The sequence below is a fragment of the Stegodyphus dumicola genome, chromosome 4 (assembly GCF_044657685.1).
Source record: "Stegodyphus dumicola isolate Sdum_Otavi_A_Nest chromosome 4, ASM4465768v1".
Lineage (NCBI taxonomy): Eukaryota > Metazoa > Arthropoda > Arachnida > Araneae > Eresidae > Stegodyphus > Stegodyphus dumicola.
In genome coordinates, this window is record NC_140771.1 from 51,735,377 (window position 1) to 51,757,468 (window position 22,092).

Below are 22,092 nucleotides of genomic sequence, written 5' to 3' on the forward strand. Positions count from 1 at the left end.
AATGAATAACAATGAATAATATTTCTTTTTACTTCCTATAAATGCCTCAAATAATCGAAAACATTTTCTCACTTTTCACTCAGAAATCAGAAGTTACGTTATTAATATACAAATTTCAATTAAAAGAATATTTTACATCAGTGCAAACGTTAAAGTTTTGACTTTTGTAGTTTGTCTTGCAAATAAAAATATGTGCAAAAGTCGCGTCAACATTAAATTTTTAAAAAATTTAATGGAATATTATGAAACTTGTTTTACCATATTGTATTATCATCCGCAATCAGTATGTTTACAAAATTTGAATTCAATAGCTTATCAGGAAGTAGTATAAAAATCTTTGAGGACCTTCTGTTCATAGCCGCAAATACCATGAGTGAATACGTGCTACTTCTTTGCAGAAATATAATAATTTCCTGTTTGAAAGTGGTCATCAGAAGAAATTTCACATATTTTTAATTATTTATATAACAATCATACTTCTTGCATTTTGCAGCAATTATTTCATTTAACACATTTTTTTGCCTCTCCCACACTTAATGATCTTATCACCATTCTGATGAATCTCGAAGGCTCTGAAAAACCAAACTTTGAGTAGTTTCTCATAAATTTTACTTGATAAATACTATAAAAATATAACTGTTCCTTTATGAGTAGAATTTATCGCCCGATGGAAAGGTTTTGCTAGATTGCTTTAGTAATCGGTAGAGTTTTATACTGATTTTATGTTTTTTTTTCTTAATTTTCAGTTGTTGTTGCCCTACCATCAACCTCTCGAGAGGACTTTCTGCTCGCTGCATGCCCCAATGCTGCACGGACATTATACATTTACAAACATTCATCCTTCTCCGGAATTCGAGCCGGACCCTTTGATACGGCAGTCAGTGACGCTAACCACTATATCAGCTGGCCTGCAATTTTCAGTTGTTCATGAGTCCACTAAAAAGCTCTTCTGCTTAAAATGTCAATTGCTTAAAAATATTTGCAGTCTAAAGCAAATTTGATATTTACACGTTTTTACCTTAATATTTCTTTACAAAGATAGAATGATAGCTGTCAATACAGACAAGTTTAATGTATTTGGATTACAGCGAAGCACGCAGTTGTTTATCTGCCCAAGAGGAAGGAAACTTTCTAAGAGGACCTGACTTATATTCTCGTTCCACTTGTAAAAAAGCCAAGAAAACTTCCATACTACCAGCTCGTTGGCCAGGATTTGAACCCGTGTCGAGCCAGCTGTGCTTAGCGATTTTAGATGCTCTGCCAGTGGGGATCTGGAGTCTTATTTAAAATCTTGTTTCGAAATCTTCTACCCTAATTTAGTGTAACAGTTGTCGTAGTATGAGGGCTAGAGTTATTTAAATATAACAAAGCATACGAGAGCTATGGACGTTCGTGGAGTCCTTTCCATGGGAAACTGGGTTACACATGTAGAAAACCATAAAAAAACAAGTAGAAAACCATGAAAAACAAACAGGCAGGAATCCCATCTCTGAGAAACAGAACTGATTATTTTCCTTTAATCCGAAATCTAAAACAAATAAGATAGAAAAGAGCGCTTTTCGGAGGAGCTGTATTCAGTATACAAAATTTATTTAAAATAACCTGTAAGCTTTTAGTACAGTTTTGTACAAGCAAACAGTAGTTTGCCTATGCTAACTGCCCCAGTGGATTGGCTGCCTTACTGTTGGTGGAAAAAAAGAAAGTAGTTTAGCTTTCGTATGTAACTAACATATGAACCAGCATACAGAGCTCACCCTGTATCATTCTCTATTAATTCATTAAATAAAGATTGGATCATTAGATAAATTTTGCTTCTTCCAGTGCCAGTAACAAGTCGTACAGCTGTTCAATAACATTTGAACTATATCATTAACGTTGCATATTGCTAAAATGTACTGTTGCATATTGCTAAAATGTCCTTGATCTGTTCTAAAAATAGTACCGCAGGTGTTTCAGAAATGAAGTACAATTTAAAACTACTTAACATTTCTATGCATATAAAAAAGTAAAACTGTTTAAAATGCATATCGTTTAACACTTCCTGTTTTATTTGGAATAATATTTCAAAAATAAAACTTGTGTTGGTTACGACCCAAGCAATACTTAACGGGATAAAGCTAGGATCATGCATTCAGTTTTCGTCGTTTTAATAAAATCCATTATGATACTTATCCTGGTAATTATAAACTGCATTTACGTATACAGAAGTATGATTAATACACTAATATCACAGAATATACGCTTTTTATATTCTGACAAGTTTTGTCAAGATACTAATTTTTAGTTTATATACGAGTCGTAAAGTCCCTAGCCAGATTCCATTTTTATATAAATAGATGCATGAAGGACAAAATGGAACAGTTAATTTTATTTTTTATTCTTTTACAAAATTTAATTCTTTTAGATATAATTTTCAATGGTAAACAATATTCTGCTAAGTTATAATATAAAAATTATTACTAATAATAATTTATATCCTAATTTAATAATATTTATATCCTAATTTATATCACTCAAAATAGAATTGGAAAACTCATTCAAATCATACTTAATCAAAACATTTTATGCAGTTTTGGGAAAAAGGAATTTGGGGGTTTGTTTGATTTTTAACGGTGAATTGATTCATTAAAACATTTTTGCCATGCTTCCTCATTCATATAAAATTAGCAAAATAATTGATTAAATAATTTTTAGATGTAATAGTATTCTTGTTCATCTTTTGTTACATGACTAAAAATAAATAAAAAAGTGGCTGGTATTCAATATTTATTTTTATTTATTCACTTAATTACAAATACTTGGCTACTGGTACTTAGGACGTAGTCTTTCCATATTATCACTTTTCTATTAGGCCTTGAAATTATGCTAAGGACCTAATAGAATTCGGAAAATCCTATGATTACATAAAACTGCGGGATGTGCTGATAATGGCAAATTTTAAATGAAAATAGAAACTGATTTAAATAGACCACAATAGAATAGAAATTTATTTAAATTGACTATAATTATTCTTATATTCTATGTCATTTCAGTACTATAATTTCAGTTATTAGCTTAAATACTGCAATTTAGTCATATAATTCGTAAGTGGGAGTCCCACGATTTTAAATTTATGCATAAACGAGCAAAAATATTTTGAAAGTTAAAAAATATATATATTTTTCACTCAATAATACATTCAAATATTATATTTTCATTGTTCTTCTGAAAATTCTCCAAAACGTTTATCACAAACTTTGAGCAAAATACATCCATTATGTGTTAATACCATAAAAACATAAATCATGCCTTCAAATCCTTCTAAACTTTTCAAGTTGCAATGTCTGAAATTTTAAAGAAAAATTACCCCTACGAATTTTGTAACAGCAAAAAGCCAGAAATATGTTGAAAAAGAAAGAAAAAAAATCAGAGGAAAAAGTGCAAAATTAATTTTATAGAGAAAACTGATGCATATTGAGACAATTACATGGGAAAAACTCTAACCATGATAAAATAACAAAGGCATATGCAATACAAAGTCCGAAATCTGGACTCGTCAAAACTTCGCAATTTCGGATTTTTCCAGATATTAGATCATCAGTTTAAATCTAGAAATTATAAAATTTAAAATATGAAGTCGTGATTTATGAAATAATGAAGTATTTATGATATAAAAGGTATCAAAATTTACAAAAAGCTTAATATTTATTTGTTTACCTTATTAAACATTTCTTTCAATGTATGTTGTTTAAGTTGCTTTGTTTTTTGTGCTAATACTTTCTCTTTAATTCTGTAGACAGACATAATCTGTTGTTTAGTTACATAGTTGAAGTCCTGTAACTGCTGTTTCGAGAATTCCGACTAACTTGTCAATCGAAATTTTCTCGTTTTAAGTAACTTCTCTGTCACTTTCTTCACTATTGGTAGCACTATTTTTTGAATATAAAATCATACTATAGATTTTGCAATTCATTAATTGATTGATGATTAAGAAGCTATGTCATCACAATGAAAAACTTCTTTTTATATCACCTTCATTAATTACCGCTTCTCCACATTTCTTTACAAAATCCGTTTATTGGAAAATTTCATATTTGTTTTGCAATATCCGAAAACCTTTAAAATTAGCAGCTATCATCATCAAATTTAGCTATCTTTCACTATACATATTTGGCTATGCATCATGAGCTTGGCGACTAACAACAAGTTGTTCAGTTAAATTTTATCTTGCTTCTATCATGCACTAACACAATTAAGCCCGATTGTATTAGTTAATTATTATACACATGTCTATTTCTTGCACACGCTTAAGACTTATCAGAATAAATAAATTCCCACATATGCTTAAGCCTTATTGAGGGCCAGCACTAGCTATCTTACTGCCTGATGCAGTCTCTATGCGTTCTAAATTCTGCAACTCGGTGCGGCCATACGAGCTCTGGCGCTGGTTATGGGTTTATGTGAATAACAAATCAGTTATTCTTAATTCAAATAGCCCTAAATGTAAGCTTTGGGTCTATGAGTATCATTAGCAAAGTTTATTTTTAGCATATGGAAAGACATTTTCGGTAAATTTTTCCTCGTCAACATTTTTTAGCTCATTAAAGTTAATTCTGGAATCATTGCCGAGCATAATGTCAACATAAAAGGTTACCATACTCCTTTATTATTCAATTGCTAACATAAAAAAATTTTTTAGGCATCACTACATGAGTCATTACTCAAGTTGTCATGTTTTGATAAATATGCAGTGATGAAAGGAAAGTATAATAAATAATGATTTGCTAAGTTGGCATCATATCAACGATGTATCTATGTGAAATGTTTTGGTTTCAAATGTGTGCCTACAGATAGGCAAAAACAGAGACAAATTACTAATCATACAAATTTATGCTAAAATGATCGTTTCTCCAATAACAAGGTATTTTATTTACTGTCGAAGTGAAATTAAGAATCGAGACTCTCCAGATGTTTTATTATTATGCCTGAAGAGGAGAATCAAATGAGTATACAAGAGCCTACGAGAGCTATGAGAATGGGAGACTAAGAGAAAAATGTTGTTGGTGATTTTGACGTCCGGATTTTTAGATCATTTCGGATAATGGACGCCCGGATTTCAGACTTTGTGCTGCAGCTATTTTGCTTTTGTAAGAATTGTGATCATGCACAATTTAAGCATTTATTACCTTGCTTAATTTCCAGATTCAAATTATTGTATAAGTCACCAAAATGGAAAGTAAATTGTGATCAAGCACAAATTAAGCATATATTACTTTGTTTAATTTCCAGATTCAAAATATTGTATAAGTCGTCAAAATGGAAAGTAATGTCACTTTATAATATGATAGCAAAAAATAATGTTTCATTTTAATAATATTTCTTGAATACAGTTTCAATATATTAGCATTATTTTAATGTAATTAATCAATGTTATAATGTTTAAAAAAAAATATCGTTGAAAAATTTTGATTTCCGAATTTAAAATTTTCTACAGAAAGTGAAGTTAAAATTGCGAATATGTTGATAAGTTGCCAAATTGGGAACTGTTAGATAAAGAATTCACATTCCCAAAGCAAAAAGTTGTTTAAGAGTTCTTCATTAGAAAAAATGAAATAAATTTGAAATGCTTACATTTGACTTCTCAGAAACCCAAGTATCCCACCGTTTATATTATAAATGCGAACAAATTATAATCCATGATCCTATTAGCCCATTCAAAACATAACTATATTTGTCAATGAATCACCAAAAATATTTGTCCATAATGCTAATTCACATTCATATTGCCAATCGTAAAAACAGAAATTTCAGATGATTAAAATTAAGGACCTCCTGACGAATTTGGTCAAAATTAAGGACTTTTAAAGGACCAAAAATTGATTCAAGAAAACCTAAGGACTCTTAAGGACCATACAAACCCTGCATAAGGCTGTATGCTAGAAGACCTGCTGTTTGCGTCTTGCTCACTGCAGCACACAAGATGGCACACTGGCATAATACAGATAATAACATGTGCCTTGCACCAGACTTCAGTGGAGCATTGTGCTTTTTTACAGATAAGCCAAGTTTCAGCCTAGACAACAATTCTCGCCATATCCATATCTGGAGCAGAGTGGAACATGATACTGTTCCTTCCTTTTCAACGAAAAGGATCATTACAGTGATGGAAGTGTAATGGTTTAGGTAAACAATATTTTGGATAGCTGCACCCTCCTGCATGTTCTTGAAAAAGGCTTTCTGACTGCTATAAAGTACATAGAGGAGATCTCAGAACTCTGTTCAATTTTTCAGGGACACAGTTTATCCTGAGTTCTTGTTAATGAAAAATAATGCTGATCCACATAGAACTCACCCATTACCTGAAAAGTGAGTATATTCACCGCATGGACTGACCAGCCAGATCTCCTGACTTTAATGCTATATGTCTGGGATGCTCTTGGGAAGGCAATTTCATCTCGCTATCCCCTCCGAGAACCATCCCAGAGTTGAAAACTGCCCTGCTTCAGAAGTGAGATCAACTGCCACACGGACATTACAACTGCCTTCTGTCCAGTACTGGCTGGAAAAGGAGACTATACTCTATATCAGACTCATTCTTAATTCGATATCACAATACAGTATTTTGGACATTCCTGCACTATGAGCAATCATGTATACATAATATGACTTCTGAATGGCACATCTCTTTATCTGTTATAAATGTATATTTGCACAAAATTTCATTACAGTCTATCCATTAGTTTTTCAGAAATTCAATATGACATGCAAATTCTGTTAATTTTTCACAAGAGCATACATCATTACCAAAAATTTTTAGTTTATTTACAAAGCAGTGTTGTTATAAACGCATTTAAAACAGTGAAAAACACATAAACTTACATGTAATTTAGCAGTCTGACTGAATCAACAAAAACAAGCAAGTCGATTAGCAAAACTACTTCAAGCTGTCCTGTAGCATTGATAGTCACCCTATTACTTCTGCCTCTATTGTTGAAAGTTTAGTTTGTAAAAAACTAGTGGGATAGATTGCTCAAAGGTGTATCAAAACCATATGGTTATGTCAGGCTGGACATGCCATCTTTTTGATAAATAGCAATGTAAAAGCAGCTTCAGGTACATTGCCGGCCCACCAGCGGCCGAGCGGTAAAGTCGCTGAACACTGGTAGTTCGGTCCGAGGTTCGAATCCCGCGAACGGGCTGGCTGCATGGGTGTTTTCGTGGTTTTCCCCATGTGTAACGTGTATACGAGCCAATTTCCCTTAGAAAGTTCTCCACGAAGGTATCCCTCCCTTTAGGCAAATAGCCCTAGTGTGCTTTGCCATAATTAAATACACCACCACCACACCATCAGGTACATTGCCTCAAGAAACTTTTCTAAAACATCATCTCAAGAAACTGCCATTCATGTTTACTACAAATGTTTGGTCCAGTATTGTTAAGAACGTAACACTCATGCTTGTTCACTTGGGCAGATGATGATATAAGATATTTCTGGAAAATGTATCGACAAAACTTTTAGATGAACTACAGATCCAGTAGTTATTGCTCCATGAAATGTTGTTCAGCAATGATGTTTATCAGCCCTTAAATGTGACAATGGTGAATCAAATTTAGTTATTCTATTCACTGGTCTGCATGACTGATGGATCTATCATGTTTTAATTAACTTTTTCGGAGTCATTCAAAAGCTCCTATGCACAATACCCATAACCAACATGGATGGTGCTGAGGATCTTCTTGAATGAATCGCCATAGCTCTCCATAGCTGGCTTCCAAGATATACTCAGAATCTTCCAGAATGCTCAAGATTCCATGCATTGACAATGCCAGGTATGTGTTACAACTGGTGGGAGCAACTTTGAACAAATTCTGATACATTTTTATATTTCTGAAATGTACCATTTTTTAGTAATATACTGCATTATATTTACTTACAAAATGATCTTTCATGCTTTCTTTTCACTTCTGATCTCATGATAATGGTGTTTCAATTCCTGCCTAGTTATACGATTCCAATTTGTCTTTCAGCAACCCACCATTCCCAGAAGTTTGTACACGCCACACAAAAACACCGTTTAAAAATGTCTATAGTTATAAGTAAATTGAATAAAGCTCTTCATTTAGCATTTATTTTCCCATCTATTATTTCGATAATGAAAAAATAAGACAACTGTAGACATCAATTAAAATGGCCTCTCCTGTATTTTAACCATGCCTAACTTAGAAGCACATACTATAAAAAATTTAAAAGAAAAACATAATTGAAACTAACTATCCACATATAACTACCAAAATGTTTTCTTAAAAAAAAAAAAAAAAAAAAAAAAAGTACAAGAATCCAGCAATTTTCCCTACTTTGTCTGTCAGGCCGTACATGATCACATATTGAACGAACCTGTGGTTCTGAAAAAAGAAAGAAAGATGATTAAAATACTTTCATTGTAAATATGCTAGCCATCAAATTTACATATATAATTAATTTATGCAAGAGAACACTGAACTTTTAAATTGCAAAAACATAAACTTGAATCATGAAATATTCGATCTACCGGAAAGTTCTGTCCATTTTTAGAATAAATCAAAATATAAATTTTTCTTACTTTCAATAAACTTTATTAAATAATATAATTGCCAATAATATGAATAACTTCTCATCAGCATGAAGGCAATTTGTATAACCCATTTTTGAAAAAGGTTGTATCTTTTGATGTGAAAAATTGAACCAGTGCTTGTTTGATATCCACTTCATTTTTTATTTTTTTGCCCTTCGAAAAATTTTGTAAGGACAAAAATAAGTGAAAGTTGGAGGGTACTAAGTCTGGAGAATATGGTGGATGAGACAGAATTTTCCAGCCTATTTCTGCAATTTTTTGACGAGTCCCCAAACAGCATGTGGCCTGGCATTATCATGATGCAGTATGATGTCCTTAATGCCGGTCTCTTGAACAATGCTGGTCTCTTTTCTTGAACTGCTGTCGTTAAATTATCCAGCTGCTAACAATACTTCTCCGAATTGAGCTTTTCATATGGTTTTTAAATGCTTATAATGTATTGGTCCTCGAATGTCACCATACATACCATATACACAGCATTCTCTTATTCAGAGCCAAATTTAAAGAGAAAGGCTAGGTTTTCCGGGTTCACAATATGCCCTTTTCCTTACGATGTTTTTGAAGATAATCCACTTTTCATCCCCAGTTATCATACGGTTCAAGAAGGGCTCAATTCTGTTCCGAGCAACCAGAGATGTGCATATGACGACTCGTTCATCGAAATTCTTCTGATTTAATTCATGTGGAACCCATCTTGCATATTTCCACACCAACCCTACCTTCCGAATATAATCTGAAATGGTTTGCTGAGCTGAATTAAATTTTTTCTAAAATCTTTAATGTCATTAAAAAAGTATCTAGCTCCAACATTGCTGTTGATCAAAGATGGTCGCCCAGAACGCGGCTTATCAGAAAGGTCCAAATTAAATGTTTCAATTTGTTCGAATCATCTTCTGCATGCCCTATCAGAAACTGTACCTTCACCAAACACTTTCAATAAATTGCTACATGCTTCTGTAGCATTTCTACCTTCATACAAAATACAATGGCATTCATACAAAATACAGAAATTCATACAAAATTACTGTATTTTGTATGAAATTCATACAAAATACAGTGGCATAAATAAACTTTATCAGCAGCCATAAGTACACTATCGCTTCACACTTAAGACTAATATGAATCAACGTTGTTTTAGTTAATTTGCTATGTCAGAGTGTTTACATTAAGCAATAAAAATAAAGAGCTAAACATGTGCCAAATAAACACGTGCTTACATATCGGAAATTTTTGTAGTAGAAATGGACAAGAACTTTCCAGTAGACTGAATATATAATAAATCCCCAATAATTCTTAATACAGAAAACTAGCAAAATAATTTTTTGAAATAAGAATTAATTTGCCACTAAATTTGCATTAAAGAGCCAAAATAATTTGACCACCAGCCTCATAGGATGTTTACCCTCCCATATACTGCTACATTTAAGCATTGGTACATGGATTCAAAAAAGCTTTTGTGATATTTGGTCGCAACATCTTGTCTGGTAGTTTCTTAATCCTCTAAGCAGGACAACCATACATATATATTAAAAAATATCAATCTGTCTAATAAAATTCTATTAGACAGACATGTGACTTGAAATGTGCTTAGACAATTCAAGTAGTATATATATATTAGAAGAATGAAAGGAGTCAACATAGAAATGGGAAAGGGTAATTTTGGAATTATAATTAAAAAAGAACTTTCTTTTCTTTTGGGTCTTTTGGGAAACTTGAAAGAAAAGGTCTTTAGGGAAACTTGAAGGGTTTGGGAACTACATATACTTTTAAAAGCAGAATTTTCCTCCTCACATATATACTCTTAACATAGGACCTTTTTTGAGAAAAATCTTACTCACCAAATCCCATATCAAACATTCGATCAGCTTCATCTAAAACAAGAAAGGTTACTCTTTTCAAATTTGTTGCCTTTGCTTTGATCAAATCAATCATTCGTCCCTTTCAAAGATTAAAAAAATAAATAAATAAATAAATAAAATAAGTTTGCAAATAAATATTGAAAACTATCATAATATCTGAAAACATTTAACGAAAAAATATTTACAATAATGTGCAATGGCATATGGTAAAGGTGGGGAACATGCAGCCTCCACGAGTTTCTTGTGCGGCCTCTAGCTCTTGCATTAATTAATATTTAATTATATAGATTACGGCAATTTAAAAATTAATAGAATTAAATAGCAGGCTGCCAACTATTGAACATAATATGAATTATAATGCCACAGTGTTGCAGTTATAGCAGTCTTTCATAGTCTGAAATTATTACCATTCTGGAGCACTTTTCAATTTGCCAACGTCCAACAATAGAAATTCTGTTTTGTTCATATTTTTGGCCATGGCTCAGGTTTACTTGAAATACACTAACTCTTGTTGCTAGTAACTGCCACCCACCAGACATCATGCCGGTGGCTGTTCTGAGAGACAGACAGTGCCTACTTTTCTCCCTCTGCCCCACACCCCTCACCATTCTCTGTAAGCTGCAGAGTTAGCGACTCGTAGTTATATGTGCGTGCTTGTAACTGTCTCATCTTGTATTGTTTTTGGCCATTGTGAAAATCTAGTTATTATTTTACTAATTCTGAGGTTATACTAATACACAGTTTTACTGTATTTTCAGCAAGTATGTGCTTTCTTAAAGATACTATTTGACATACCTTTTCTCTCCATCATTTCAAATTCTAAGAAAAGAAAATTAAATGAAGAAAACAGAACATTTAATGCAGAGTGGGATTACATCTTTACTTCTTTCTGTGAAAGATAAAATAGTCTGTTTATTGTGCAATACAATTTTGACTAATTTGGAAAAAAGCGAACGCAAATAAACACTATTTGGCTCATAAAGAACATAAGTATTTCAATTTAGAAGGTGAATCTCGACAAGCTGCAGTTCAAAAATTGAAAAGCATCATCAACAGCCGTCTTTTAATGCTTTTGTAAAGAAAAATACCACCGCAGTTGCTGTTACTTACAAAACAGCACATATACTTAGAAGCAGACTATTTAGTGACGTCGAAATAATTAAAGAATGTATTGTTGAAGCAGTACGTATTTTAGATCCAGAAAAAGTTGATAGATATAGACAATTGCCTCTTTCAAGAACTATAACAAATCGGCAGCATAAATTACCTGAATATGTAACAGTGCAACTTCGAACACTTATACAAAATCAAGATATTTATTTTTGAATTGCTTCAGATGAAAGCCTGATAAAACTGACTCGGTGCAAGCTTTATATTTTATTCATGCTGTAACTAAAGATCTTCAGCGTTACGGAGAACTTGTTCGGGACTAACTGGAAAAACTGGCAAAGTTGACATTTTTGAAAACTTCCAAGCATTTCGAAAAGAATTAACATTGCTTGGATATATCTGCAGAACACTTCTTGGAGCTAGCAAAAATGTAAAAATAAAACATTCAATGAATATATAGGTGTCTTGAATTTTTTACTAGAAGAATATACTGAAAGATCTTTGGATTTTGATGAGCACATTTCTGCCATGAAACTAGCATTTGAACCACATTTAGTAGCTACACCAAAAGCTCCTATGGAACTATAAATGGAGTTATTTGAGTTGTGGGAAGATAGTATTCTCAAATCTCTCTCTCTCTCTCTGATGCTAAAAAGGATCCCACAGAAATCTAGAAAAATCCTGTTGAATATCCATGCCTACGAGAGCATGCACACCGTTTACTTTCCTGCTTTGGAAGTACTTATTGCTGCAAGTCAACATTTTCTCTCATGACAAAAATTAAAATTAGTTAAAAAATGCAAATTACAGATGCTCACTTAGAGGATCTCCTAAGGCTACACACTGTGAAGCTTGATCCAAATTTTCCATCAGATTTTAACATTACATTATTTTACATACTACTGCTATATTGGTTTTCTTTAACTTAATATTATTACTTTTTTATTGTTTTCTGTAATTTATTGAAAAATGCTTCTACTTTATTATTTTTATTTGAAATACTATTTAAATATATGCAGTTAATTAAAAATTATTAAAGATTAATATTATACTAAGCTATTAGCATTATATGAATACAAAAATATTCTATATTGCAATTTTTTTATTTTAATAAATGACTTCATGTTTTTTGCATTATTTCTATATAATGCAACTAGCATTTGAACTATACAAAAACTATAATAATTTCACAAAAGTTGCATTTATGCCTCTCGTGGTAAAAACATTCCCCACCTCTGGCATATGCTTTAAAATCAAGGGAGTTTCCTTATTATACTCTATCTCCCACTGTAATAATTACATTCATCAAACTATTACATTGTAATATAAACAAATATAACTTTTTTATATCACAGTGTTAGGTTTTAATAAGAGTAGATAACTATTTATAATACTCAAAGAGGTCCTAAATTACATGAAAATTTTACACTTGCATTATTTATTAATTTTAGCAGAAACAGGTTTTGCCAAGTGCATGACTTTGAAATTGGGGCAGTTGCAATTTAGTAATTCAACAAAAACTTTTTGCGACATTTTAAAAATTAACCTAATTTAGACTTTTTTTAATTGAAATATCTAGTTTCTGAAAATAGTCTTTCATGCCAATTTTAAATATCTTTAATGAAAAATTATGCAGTCAGTAGTCTTTAAAATATATATATTTTTTTTTATTTTATATAAAAATAATTAAAAATTTATTATGTTAAAATAATTAAAAGCAATTATATTACTTGATTCAACCCTAGATTTGCATAATCATAGATTAATTTTTACACCAAAATATTGCAATACATGTTTGCTGTTTTAGCTCCAGTGGCTTAAGAAGAGTTATAATGCGCAAACAGTAAATAAATGCAACTTCCGTGAATAAAAAATTACACTCATATATTATAAACTTACAAAAGAAGACTCATATTTCTACAAGTCTCCAGTTACGTTTTTAAATAGTCTAGCATTTCTCTTATATCATTCCCCATATACAAACATTTTTAATGGCTTATTTGAGTTTGTAAAATTGATAATCCACTACACTTAATAAAAATACACAAGAAATAATAGAAAATTAAAGCTGCATTATGTGATAATTATTATATTTTCATTCTACTAAAAATATTGGTGAGAGGTTTTACCTTTCGTTCTGTTAAAAAATATTGGTTAGGGGAAGAGGAATCCTCTTTTTCCCAACAATAATTTCTACAAAAGATTTAGGTACTTATCAAGACACTATATACATACTGGAGTTGCAACAACAATTTCAGCTCCTTCTTGAAGAGCTTTTGTTTGTTCCCATTTACTTCCACCACCAAAACAGCATACCACATTTATTCCATAAACTTTCCCAAACTTCTTAGCCTCAGTGTAAATCTATTGGAAAATAAACAATATAAAAATCTTTTGTTTTGAAGACGAAGAAGAATAAAAGAAGAACTAATATTATTTCATTGTTATTTTATTTTACTAATCTATTTGCATACTGCCAATCAAATATGGACAGCATTTGAAATAGGCACAATTTCAAGTAGCATAACATTTTAAATACTCATAAATATTCATTATACTTTTTATAGAATACAGTACCCGCTGCTTATTAAACTCACAGGTCAATAAAAGCAATCACTTATTACATTCAAATTCCCACGAACCACAACAAACTGTTTATTAAACTCATTTAGACCACTTTTTAAATTCAGAGTGGCAAAAAACTAAGTCATTAGTGCCATAATATTGTATTTGAACCTATCAAGGCTGCTTGTTGTCCATCTGGTTAAGTTATTAAGGCCATGGTTTATTTATTATTAAGAGATGTAGAACTTCAATAAAATCAATTTGACCAAAATTTTGGAGCAAAGTACTATCCTTTTTCCTACTCCCTGTACTTGTCAGTCAATGTTTAGTCCGGACTGGAGCTAAGAGGGTAGAATTTTTTTTTTTTTTTAAAGCAATTTAGTAAATATAAATGACTAAGTGCTTCTTGCAGAATGCCAGCAGAAAAGAGGTTTAAATACAATCTATGCATGCTATCTCTTTAAGTTCCCGTTTTTAGAATCTTCCCACTGGAATACACATTATGTTCAAACATTATGTTATGTCAACAAAATTGAAATGCTTTCTAAACCTATCACACTTATCAGCCTTTGAATGGAAAAGAAGTGGTCACTGTAAGCTGAAGAAGAAGCACAGAAAGCACTGGGAATACCTGTAATCATGAAGTGGCATATTGACCTTAAAAGACAAAGTGTAATCTTTTTGCTGGCTAAAAACATTTCTTTTGTTATTGAAAAAGTTACCTCAAAGAGCATTTTTTTTTTTTTTTTTTTTTTTTTTTTTTTTTTTTCAAATTTCTTGAGCATGTAACTTGTTAACATATTGAAAATTAAGAGAAAAATTTAAGCCTGAAAGAAAAGGATAAATTGTTAAAAGAATAAGATGCTCCTGATAAGTGCAATCAAAGAGAAGTTGCACTTGACTTGGAATTTATCAAACATAACTGTGGAATCTACTTAAATAAAGAATTATAATTAAGAAAGAACTAATAAAAATGCAAATATTTTCAAGAAAATGCATAGGATGGAAAATTTAGAGACGTTGAAATTGCTTTTTAAAATGGTTTCAAGATACAAGACTAAAAAATGTTTCTTAGAGTTCTTTTGTCCACAAAAACTTGTTAAAATGGAGAATTTTATACTGATGGATAGCTCACAAGTTGGAAAGGGAGGGAAAAAAATACACATTCACTGTAAAAAGTATTATCAGAAATAATAGGCAGATCATCATATGACTGTTTTACCTAAACTACATCAGAAATATAAGCTATGTAAAATTTAAATTATAGACAAAACTGGACTGTGTAACAGAATATTACCTGAAAATACATTAATGCTTAAAAATAAAACTGCAACTAAATGTAAAAATTTGAAAGAACAAATCACTTTGTAATTAATATGCATTATGGATGCAACAACTACAGCGACACTATTGGTTATTATTGAAAAGAGTTAAGAATTTACCTCAGAAACAAGAATGTATTAATGACATATAGTATTTTTACTGATTTTCTTTTGAAATTAGATAGCTAACTGCTAATGAAAAAAAGAAATATAGATAACCATGCAGCACACGACCTGATTTTGTTCTGAAAAACACGAAATTATTTTCTTCCTGCAAATATAACTTCTATAATTCAGCCTTTAGACTAAAGTAGTATAAAAGTTCATTTCAAAAAAGATGTCAATCAAAAAGTGATAAATAAAACTAAACCTTGCGAAAATGCAAGCACTAAGTCATAAATAAGATAACTCAGTATCTTTGCTAAAGGCCATGCATATTATAAGTTGATGTAGAGGAGGTACAGTCACTCAAAACACATTTAAAAATTGTTTTAGAAACTGTACCTTTTATATAGAATAAGCCCTAGAGCAGCGGTCGGGGAACCGGGGTAAATTACCCCAAATGGGATAAAAATGAAACTTTTGTGAGTAAAAAGTATATATTTTTAATTTGCAATTTTATAAACCTGTTAGTATTTTTTTCAACTTAAACAATTTAGCAACATATGCAGGCCACGCCATCTCACTCCCCACCACTAGAGTGTTCTCGAGTTATATCTTTGCGCAGTAAAGCACAGCCCCGGCTACCTGCTCAGTCCGTGCCATTGCGTGAAGATACAAATACATTGATGAGTCAGAGAGCGATTTTTTACTAGTTAGTTGCTGACAAGACCACCATTTTATCATTAATCATCGATATATCAATCAAGGTAAGCCGCAATTTGAAAATTTATTTCAAGTATATTACTACTATTATTTTCTGTCTTTTTTCAGATGGCAGGAAACAGAAAAAGAACATACCAAGACGAATTCCTTAATTATGGTTTTACACAAATAGATGACAATGGTACAATGAAACCACAGTGTGTTGTATGTATGAAGGAAGGTACTGACTTCAGAATCTTTCAAAAAAAAGTTAAGTGAAGAAACATTTAGATAATTTGCATTCACACCTGTCTTCCAAACCGCGAGAATACTTTGCAAATTTAGAAACATCTGTTAAAAGACAAAGATTGAATAGCAACTTGTTTGGTACATTTGATCAGCGTTCAGCATCAAGGACTAGCTTTGAAGTAGCCTGGTTGATTGCTCGAAATAAGAAACCATACACTATTGGTGAAGATTTGGTTTAACCAGCTGCTGTAAAAATGGCAGAGATTATGTGTGGTTAAAAAGAGGCGAAGAAACTGAATTCAGTGCCCTTGTCTGCGAGAATTGTGAAAGAACGAATTTCTATATTAGCAGAAAATGTGAAGGAACAGGTTATTTTCGCATTAAAACAGGCTAAATATTTTGCTATTCAGCTTGATGAGACAACTGATTTTAGTAGCAATTCACAGCTAATGGTATGTGTTCACTACAAAGGTGCAGATAATTTTGAAGAGGAATTGCTGTTTTGTTCTCCTCTCGAGTTGAGATCTCGTGGTATTGATGTCTACAATAAAGTAAATGAATACTTCAATGCGCAAAGTTTAAAATGGGAAAACTGTATTTCTGTATCTTTGGATTGGATGGAGCTCCAGCTATGCTGGGTCATATTAATGTTTTTTCGGCTTTCGTAAAAAAAATAACCCAAATATTGAAGTTACTCACTGTATGATCCATCGCCAGGCCCTTATGGTCAAATATTTAGAACCTACACTGGAAGCCGTCATGCATGATGTCATCAAGATTGTAAATTTTATCAAGGGACATGCACTAAACACGCGGCTATTTCGTGAATTATGTCAGGACGGTGAAGCTGAATATACGGACCTACTTTATTATACAGAAGTAAAGTGGCTCTCTCGCGGAAATGTACTAAATCGAGTATAGACTCTACAGTTGTAAGACATTTTATCAAACTCAGAAAGCGGTTTTCAGATTACTTTCCAGATCTTGATACACGTACTGTCAGTTGGATTGTAGATCCTTTTAAATGTGAAATTGCTATGATACCAGAAGAACCTTCAGGTTTGGCAGAAGCAATTCTTGAACTTCGATCTAATACCGAAGCACGTATTCAATTTGAGAGTAAACCAAATCTGTCGTCTTTTTGGATGTCAAAAGCTGCAGAGGCTTTCAAAATTGCACATGAAGAGGTGGTTAAAAAATTGCTGCCATTTGGAACAACATATTTGTGCGAACAAGGCGTTTCCACTCTAATGAACATAAAAACGAAAAACAGAAATCGATTAAACGTTGAAGACTGTACTCAAATCGCTCTTACATAAAAAGTCCCAATTTTGAAGCAATTGTATCGAATATGAAACAACATTATTTCTCCAAAACGTGAAGGAAGAATGTTTTCAATTATTCTTTTTTTTCTAATTTTTTCAATTCTAATTTTTGTTTGTACCACCATTATTATTATTATTATTATAATTTGTTACAGTACCCCAAATTGTAAACCCTCAATTGTACCCCAATGGGTTTCAATTTGTTATATATATTACTTATATTACTATTATTACCATTATGTATTACTAGGTATTGCATTGATAAATTGAATAAATGATATTTAAATTAAATTTTCAGTTATTGTTTTCTTTTCAAAATTATCATGGGGGCTATAATATGAAAGATGCTAAAAAAGAGGCAATTTAAGTTTTTTTTTTTTTTTTTTTTTTTTTTTTTCTTCTCTTTGCCATGGGGTAATATCAACTTACACAAAAATATTTTGGGGTAATGATTAAAAAAATTCCCCGACCGCTGCCTTAGAGGAACTGTGATAAATAATTTTTCAGTCCTTTGTGAAAGAACTTATGATGATTCTCTGATTCTCTTTTAAAACACGTAACAGCTGACAATAATATGTGAGGAAAAAAAAATTTTTTAATAATATTGCACAAAGCATTAAAAAAGCTGCAGAAACCCTTACTGATAGTAGAAGTGATACAGAAGAGAGTGATGATGTGCCAACCTCAATTAAATTTAAGGGAGGGGGGCAAAAACAGCAAATTCTACCCAAAACTCCAGACTTGAAAGGTGCTGATCAGAAAACCTACCAGAAATTTTATGAAACTGAGAATAATATTGAAAACTGTCAATAAATAACACAGAGCATAGATGGAACAGTTGTTAGTAAAAGTTCGAAGTGTAATTAGATTCATATTTATAAAACTATTAAAATATTTATATAATAAATTAAAAAATAAAATTCAAAATCACATAAATATTTTAATTTTAGCATTAATTTTTTATTGTAATTTTAGGTATTAATTATTGGATGAACTGTTAGATATAATTTGCAATACACAAATTGTGTGTTAAACTCACTTGCTTAATAAACTCAAATATGCTTGGAACAGAAGTGATTTTTATATGTGGCGGGTACTGTATAAGGATTTTAACTAATAATATCTAATAACAGTTCTTCACCACTTTTGATGCACAATTTAATGTGAATATTTTGAATGTTTTTTAAAATCTTTTCTTATTAACTGTATACCATTTCTGTACAAGGGCATTTGTTTCCTTGAACAGAAAAATTTTCCATAGACTTTAGTAGTTCTCACAGAAAGATCTACGTGCATGGTTCCCCTTCACTGAGAGAAAAACTAGAAGCAGTAATAACACAGAGATATATAAAACTGATGGCCTATACCAGGGATTCCCAACCTTTTCCTCATATTGACCTTTTTCATCAACCCCCTTACATTTTTCTCTGCGATGTAACATAAACATAATATAAATAATTGCACATAAATAACTTAAAGATGTCTTGGGTGAACAAAAATTTTGAAAAATGGTTTATTAGACTTTAAGTTTAATTATTTTTTCATTCCAAAAATTTTCAATGCCTTCAAATAATCAGATTTCATTATAAAAATAAGTTATAATAATAAATAGGATGCCCAATAGCCTTCAGAAAATGACAATGATTAAAAATGGCAATAAAAATGTGAAATACAAAAAATTAATAAAACTGTAATTAAAAAATAAATGAAGCAGGAAAGGAAAACAACTAATAGTGAAATGCAATACTAAGGGTGAAGAAAATATAGGTATTATTAAACTTCATTTTGTTTCTTTTATTGTACATATTTTTTAATAAAATACACTTTTGCAAAACATTTTTGCACCATAGTTTCATTTAACTATATTCAGTAGTTATATAGGAGTAATAAATTTACGTTAAAATGAACAATCAATTTTAATATAAATTTTTGGTTAAAACTGCTGAATACAACCTCAGACATGCATAATAGGAGTAAGGTTTTTGCTCAATTAATATGGTATACATTAAGACACAATAACACGCCGAATAAATACTAATTCAGAAGTCAAACAACAAAAATCAGCGTTATATTTACAAAATTTTCACAGGACTAGTTTCGATGGTTTTACCGAACCACCATCCTCAGCTGCAAAACCGCAAATGAACAAGATAGGAAATAATGATTAGATAAGATAAGAAAGCCTGGACAAGAATAAGCAAGTGGCGCCATCTGTTGGTGAAACCAGAACTAAAACATAATTTCTTTAAGGGCCGAAGGCAAATTTGGATTGGAATTAGGATCGTTAACTAGAACAGAAAGATTTTTATGAATGTGAAATGCCTCTAGAAAATCCAGTTCTACAATGGAAGATGTTTTTTGAATAATTTTGGCAGCAGAAAAATTGAAAGTGTGGTTTTCGGACCAACAACGTTGAGCAACAGAAGACTTCTGTGTTTCCTTTTTTCTAACATATGCCTCATGTTCCTTGACGCGAAATTTTAAGGCTCTCTTAGTTTGGCCAATGTAAATTAAACCACACTGGCAAGGAATCCTATAAATACCCCAGGAATTCATATCCGGAATGGGGTCCTTGAGTATGGAACTCGGAATTTTATTGATGGGAGAATAAACAACCCGAAAGTTAAATTTCTGCAAAATATGTGCAACTTTATAGCTAATTGATGGAAAGAAGGGTATAACAACAGAATTTTTATAATCTCCTAAAACAAACTGTATTTTCTAGAGGCATTTCACATTCATAAAAATCTTCCTGTTCTAGTTAACGATCCTAATTCCAATCCAAATTTGCCTTCGGCCTTTAAAGAAATTATGTTTTAGTTCTGGTTTCACCAACAGATGGCGCCACTTGCTTATTCTTGTCCAGGCTTTCTTATCTTATCTAATCATTATTTCCTATCTTGTTCATTTGCGGTTTTGCAGCTGAGGATGGTGGTTCGGTAAAACCATCAAAACTAGTCCTGTGAAAATTTTGTAAATATAACGCTGATTTTTGTTGTTTGACTTCTGAATGGTATACATTGTTACAAATTTTGTACATATGTTGATAATTTTGGTGCAGTTACAGAGTTTGTCAGGAAATTAATGAGCCCCACTTGACTGTGAAGTGCCAAGTGGTGCTACCAGTGAAAAGGAGCGAGAGGGACATTTAAGCTTTCCAGCAGTACCAGAGTTAGTAGTCTTCACGCTCTCGCGAAGTCAGGAAGTGCTGCGGCATCGACCACTGTGTAGTGACCTTGCTATACTTACAATAGAGAAAACGTCAAAACAACGTTATGCATTGAAATTTTGTGTGAAGCTGAACGAGACGCCAAAGGAATCTTAAAACATGCTGAAAAAAGCCTTTGGAGATGACTGCATGTCCTATTTACAGGCAAAAAAATGGCACAAATCATTCCGAGAAGGTTGAGAAAACGTCAACGACGAGGCCCGTTTTGGACACCCCTCAACATCGCAAATGGAAGAAAATGTCACCCATGTACACGAATTACTCAACACAGATTAGTGTTCAGCCTGCCAAAAACCACTGTCCACAAGAATGTATCGTAAGAATTGGGCATGCGGAAAATTTGTGACGGAAGTCTTAACTGACGCACAAAAAGTGAATCACGTGGAAATGTGTCAAAATCTGGAAGAACTTTGTGAGGATGATGCCAATTTCCTAGGCAAGGCAATCACTGGTGATGAGTAATGGATTTTTGGATATGATCCAGAATCAAGGATGCAAAGCTCCGAATGGCACATGCCATCATCGCTGAGCCAGAAGAAAGATCGAAGGAGCAAATCCAAAGTCAAGTCTGTGGTCTTTTTTTTTAATGCAAAAAGGATCGTGGCCAGACTGTCACTACTCAATGTTACAAGGCATTGCTTCAGAGACTGAACACCAGGCTCACCAGAGTCCGAAAGAAGCTCTAAGGGTCATGCAAACTGCATCGTGATAATGCGCCCTCTCACAACGCCTTTGTTGTGATGTCCTACCTGACACAGATCAGTGTAGCAACAGTTCCTCACCCACCTTAAAGTTCCGACCCAGCCCCGTACTACTTCTTTTTGTTCCCTTGATTGAAATGGGTGCTTAGAAGACATCATCTGGGCACTGTGGAGAACATCCAAGTTACCACAATGGAGCTCATTAAGGGCATCCCAGCTTAGGACTTTCAAAAGGCATATACAGCATAGGCATTGCACTAGCAAGAATGTGCTGATATGGAAGGTATGTACTTTGAGGAATATTAAGTTTTTGTATATGTACAATTAATAAATCATG

At 32.1% G+C, this 22,092-nt stretch overlaps 1 protein-coding gene across 2 annotated transcripts in view; it reads right to left on the bottom strand.

The window, feature by feature from the left end:
* The window catches only part of LOC118200513 (ATP-dependent RNA helicase DDX42), a 137,170-nt gene that overhangs the window by 44,572 nt on the left and 70,506 nt on the right, over positions 1-22,092 (bottom strand). For both annotated transcript variants that reach the window (XM_085814842.1, XM_085814843.1), the window contains exons 9-11: positions 13,796-13,924; positions 10,430-10,529; positions 8,335-8,382 (exon numbers count right to left, since the gene is read on the bottom strand). In XM_085814842.1, coding sequence (XP_085670968.1) covers positions 8,335-8,382; positions 10,430-10,529; positions 13,796-13,924 — 277 coding nt within the window. The remainder of the gene's footprint in view (positions 1-8,334; positions 8,383-10,429; positions 10,530-13,795; positions 13,925-22,092) is intronic.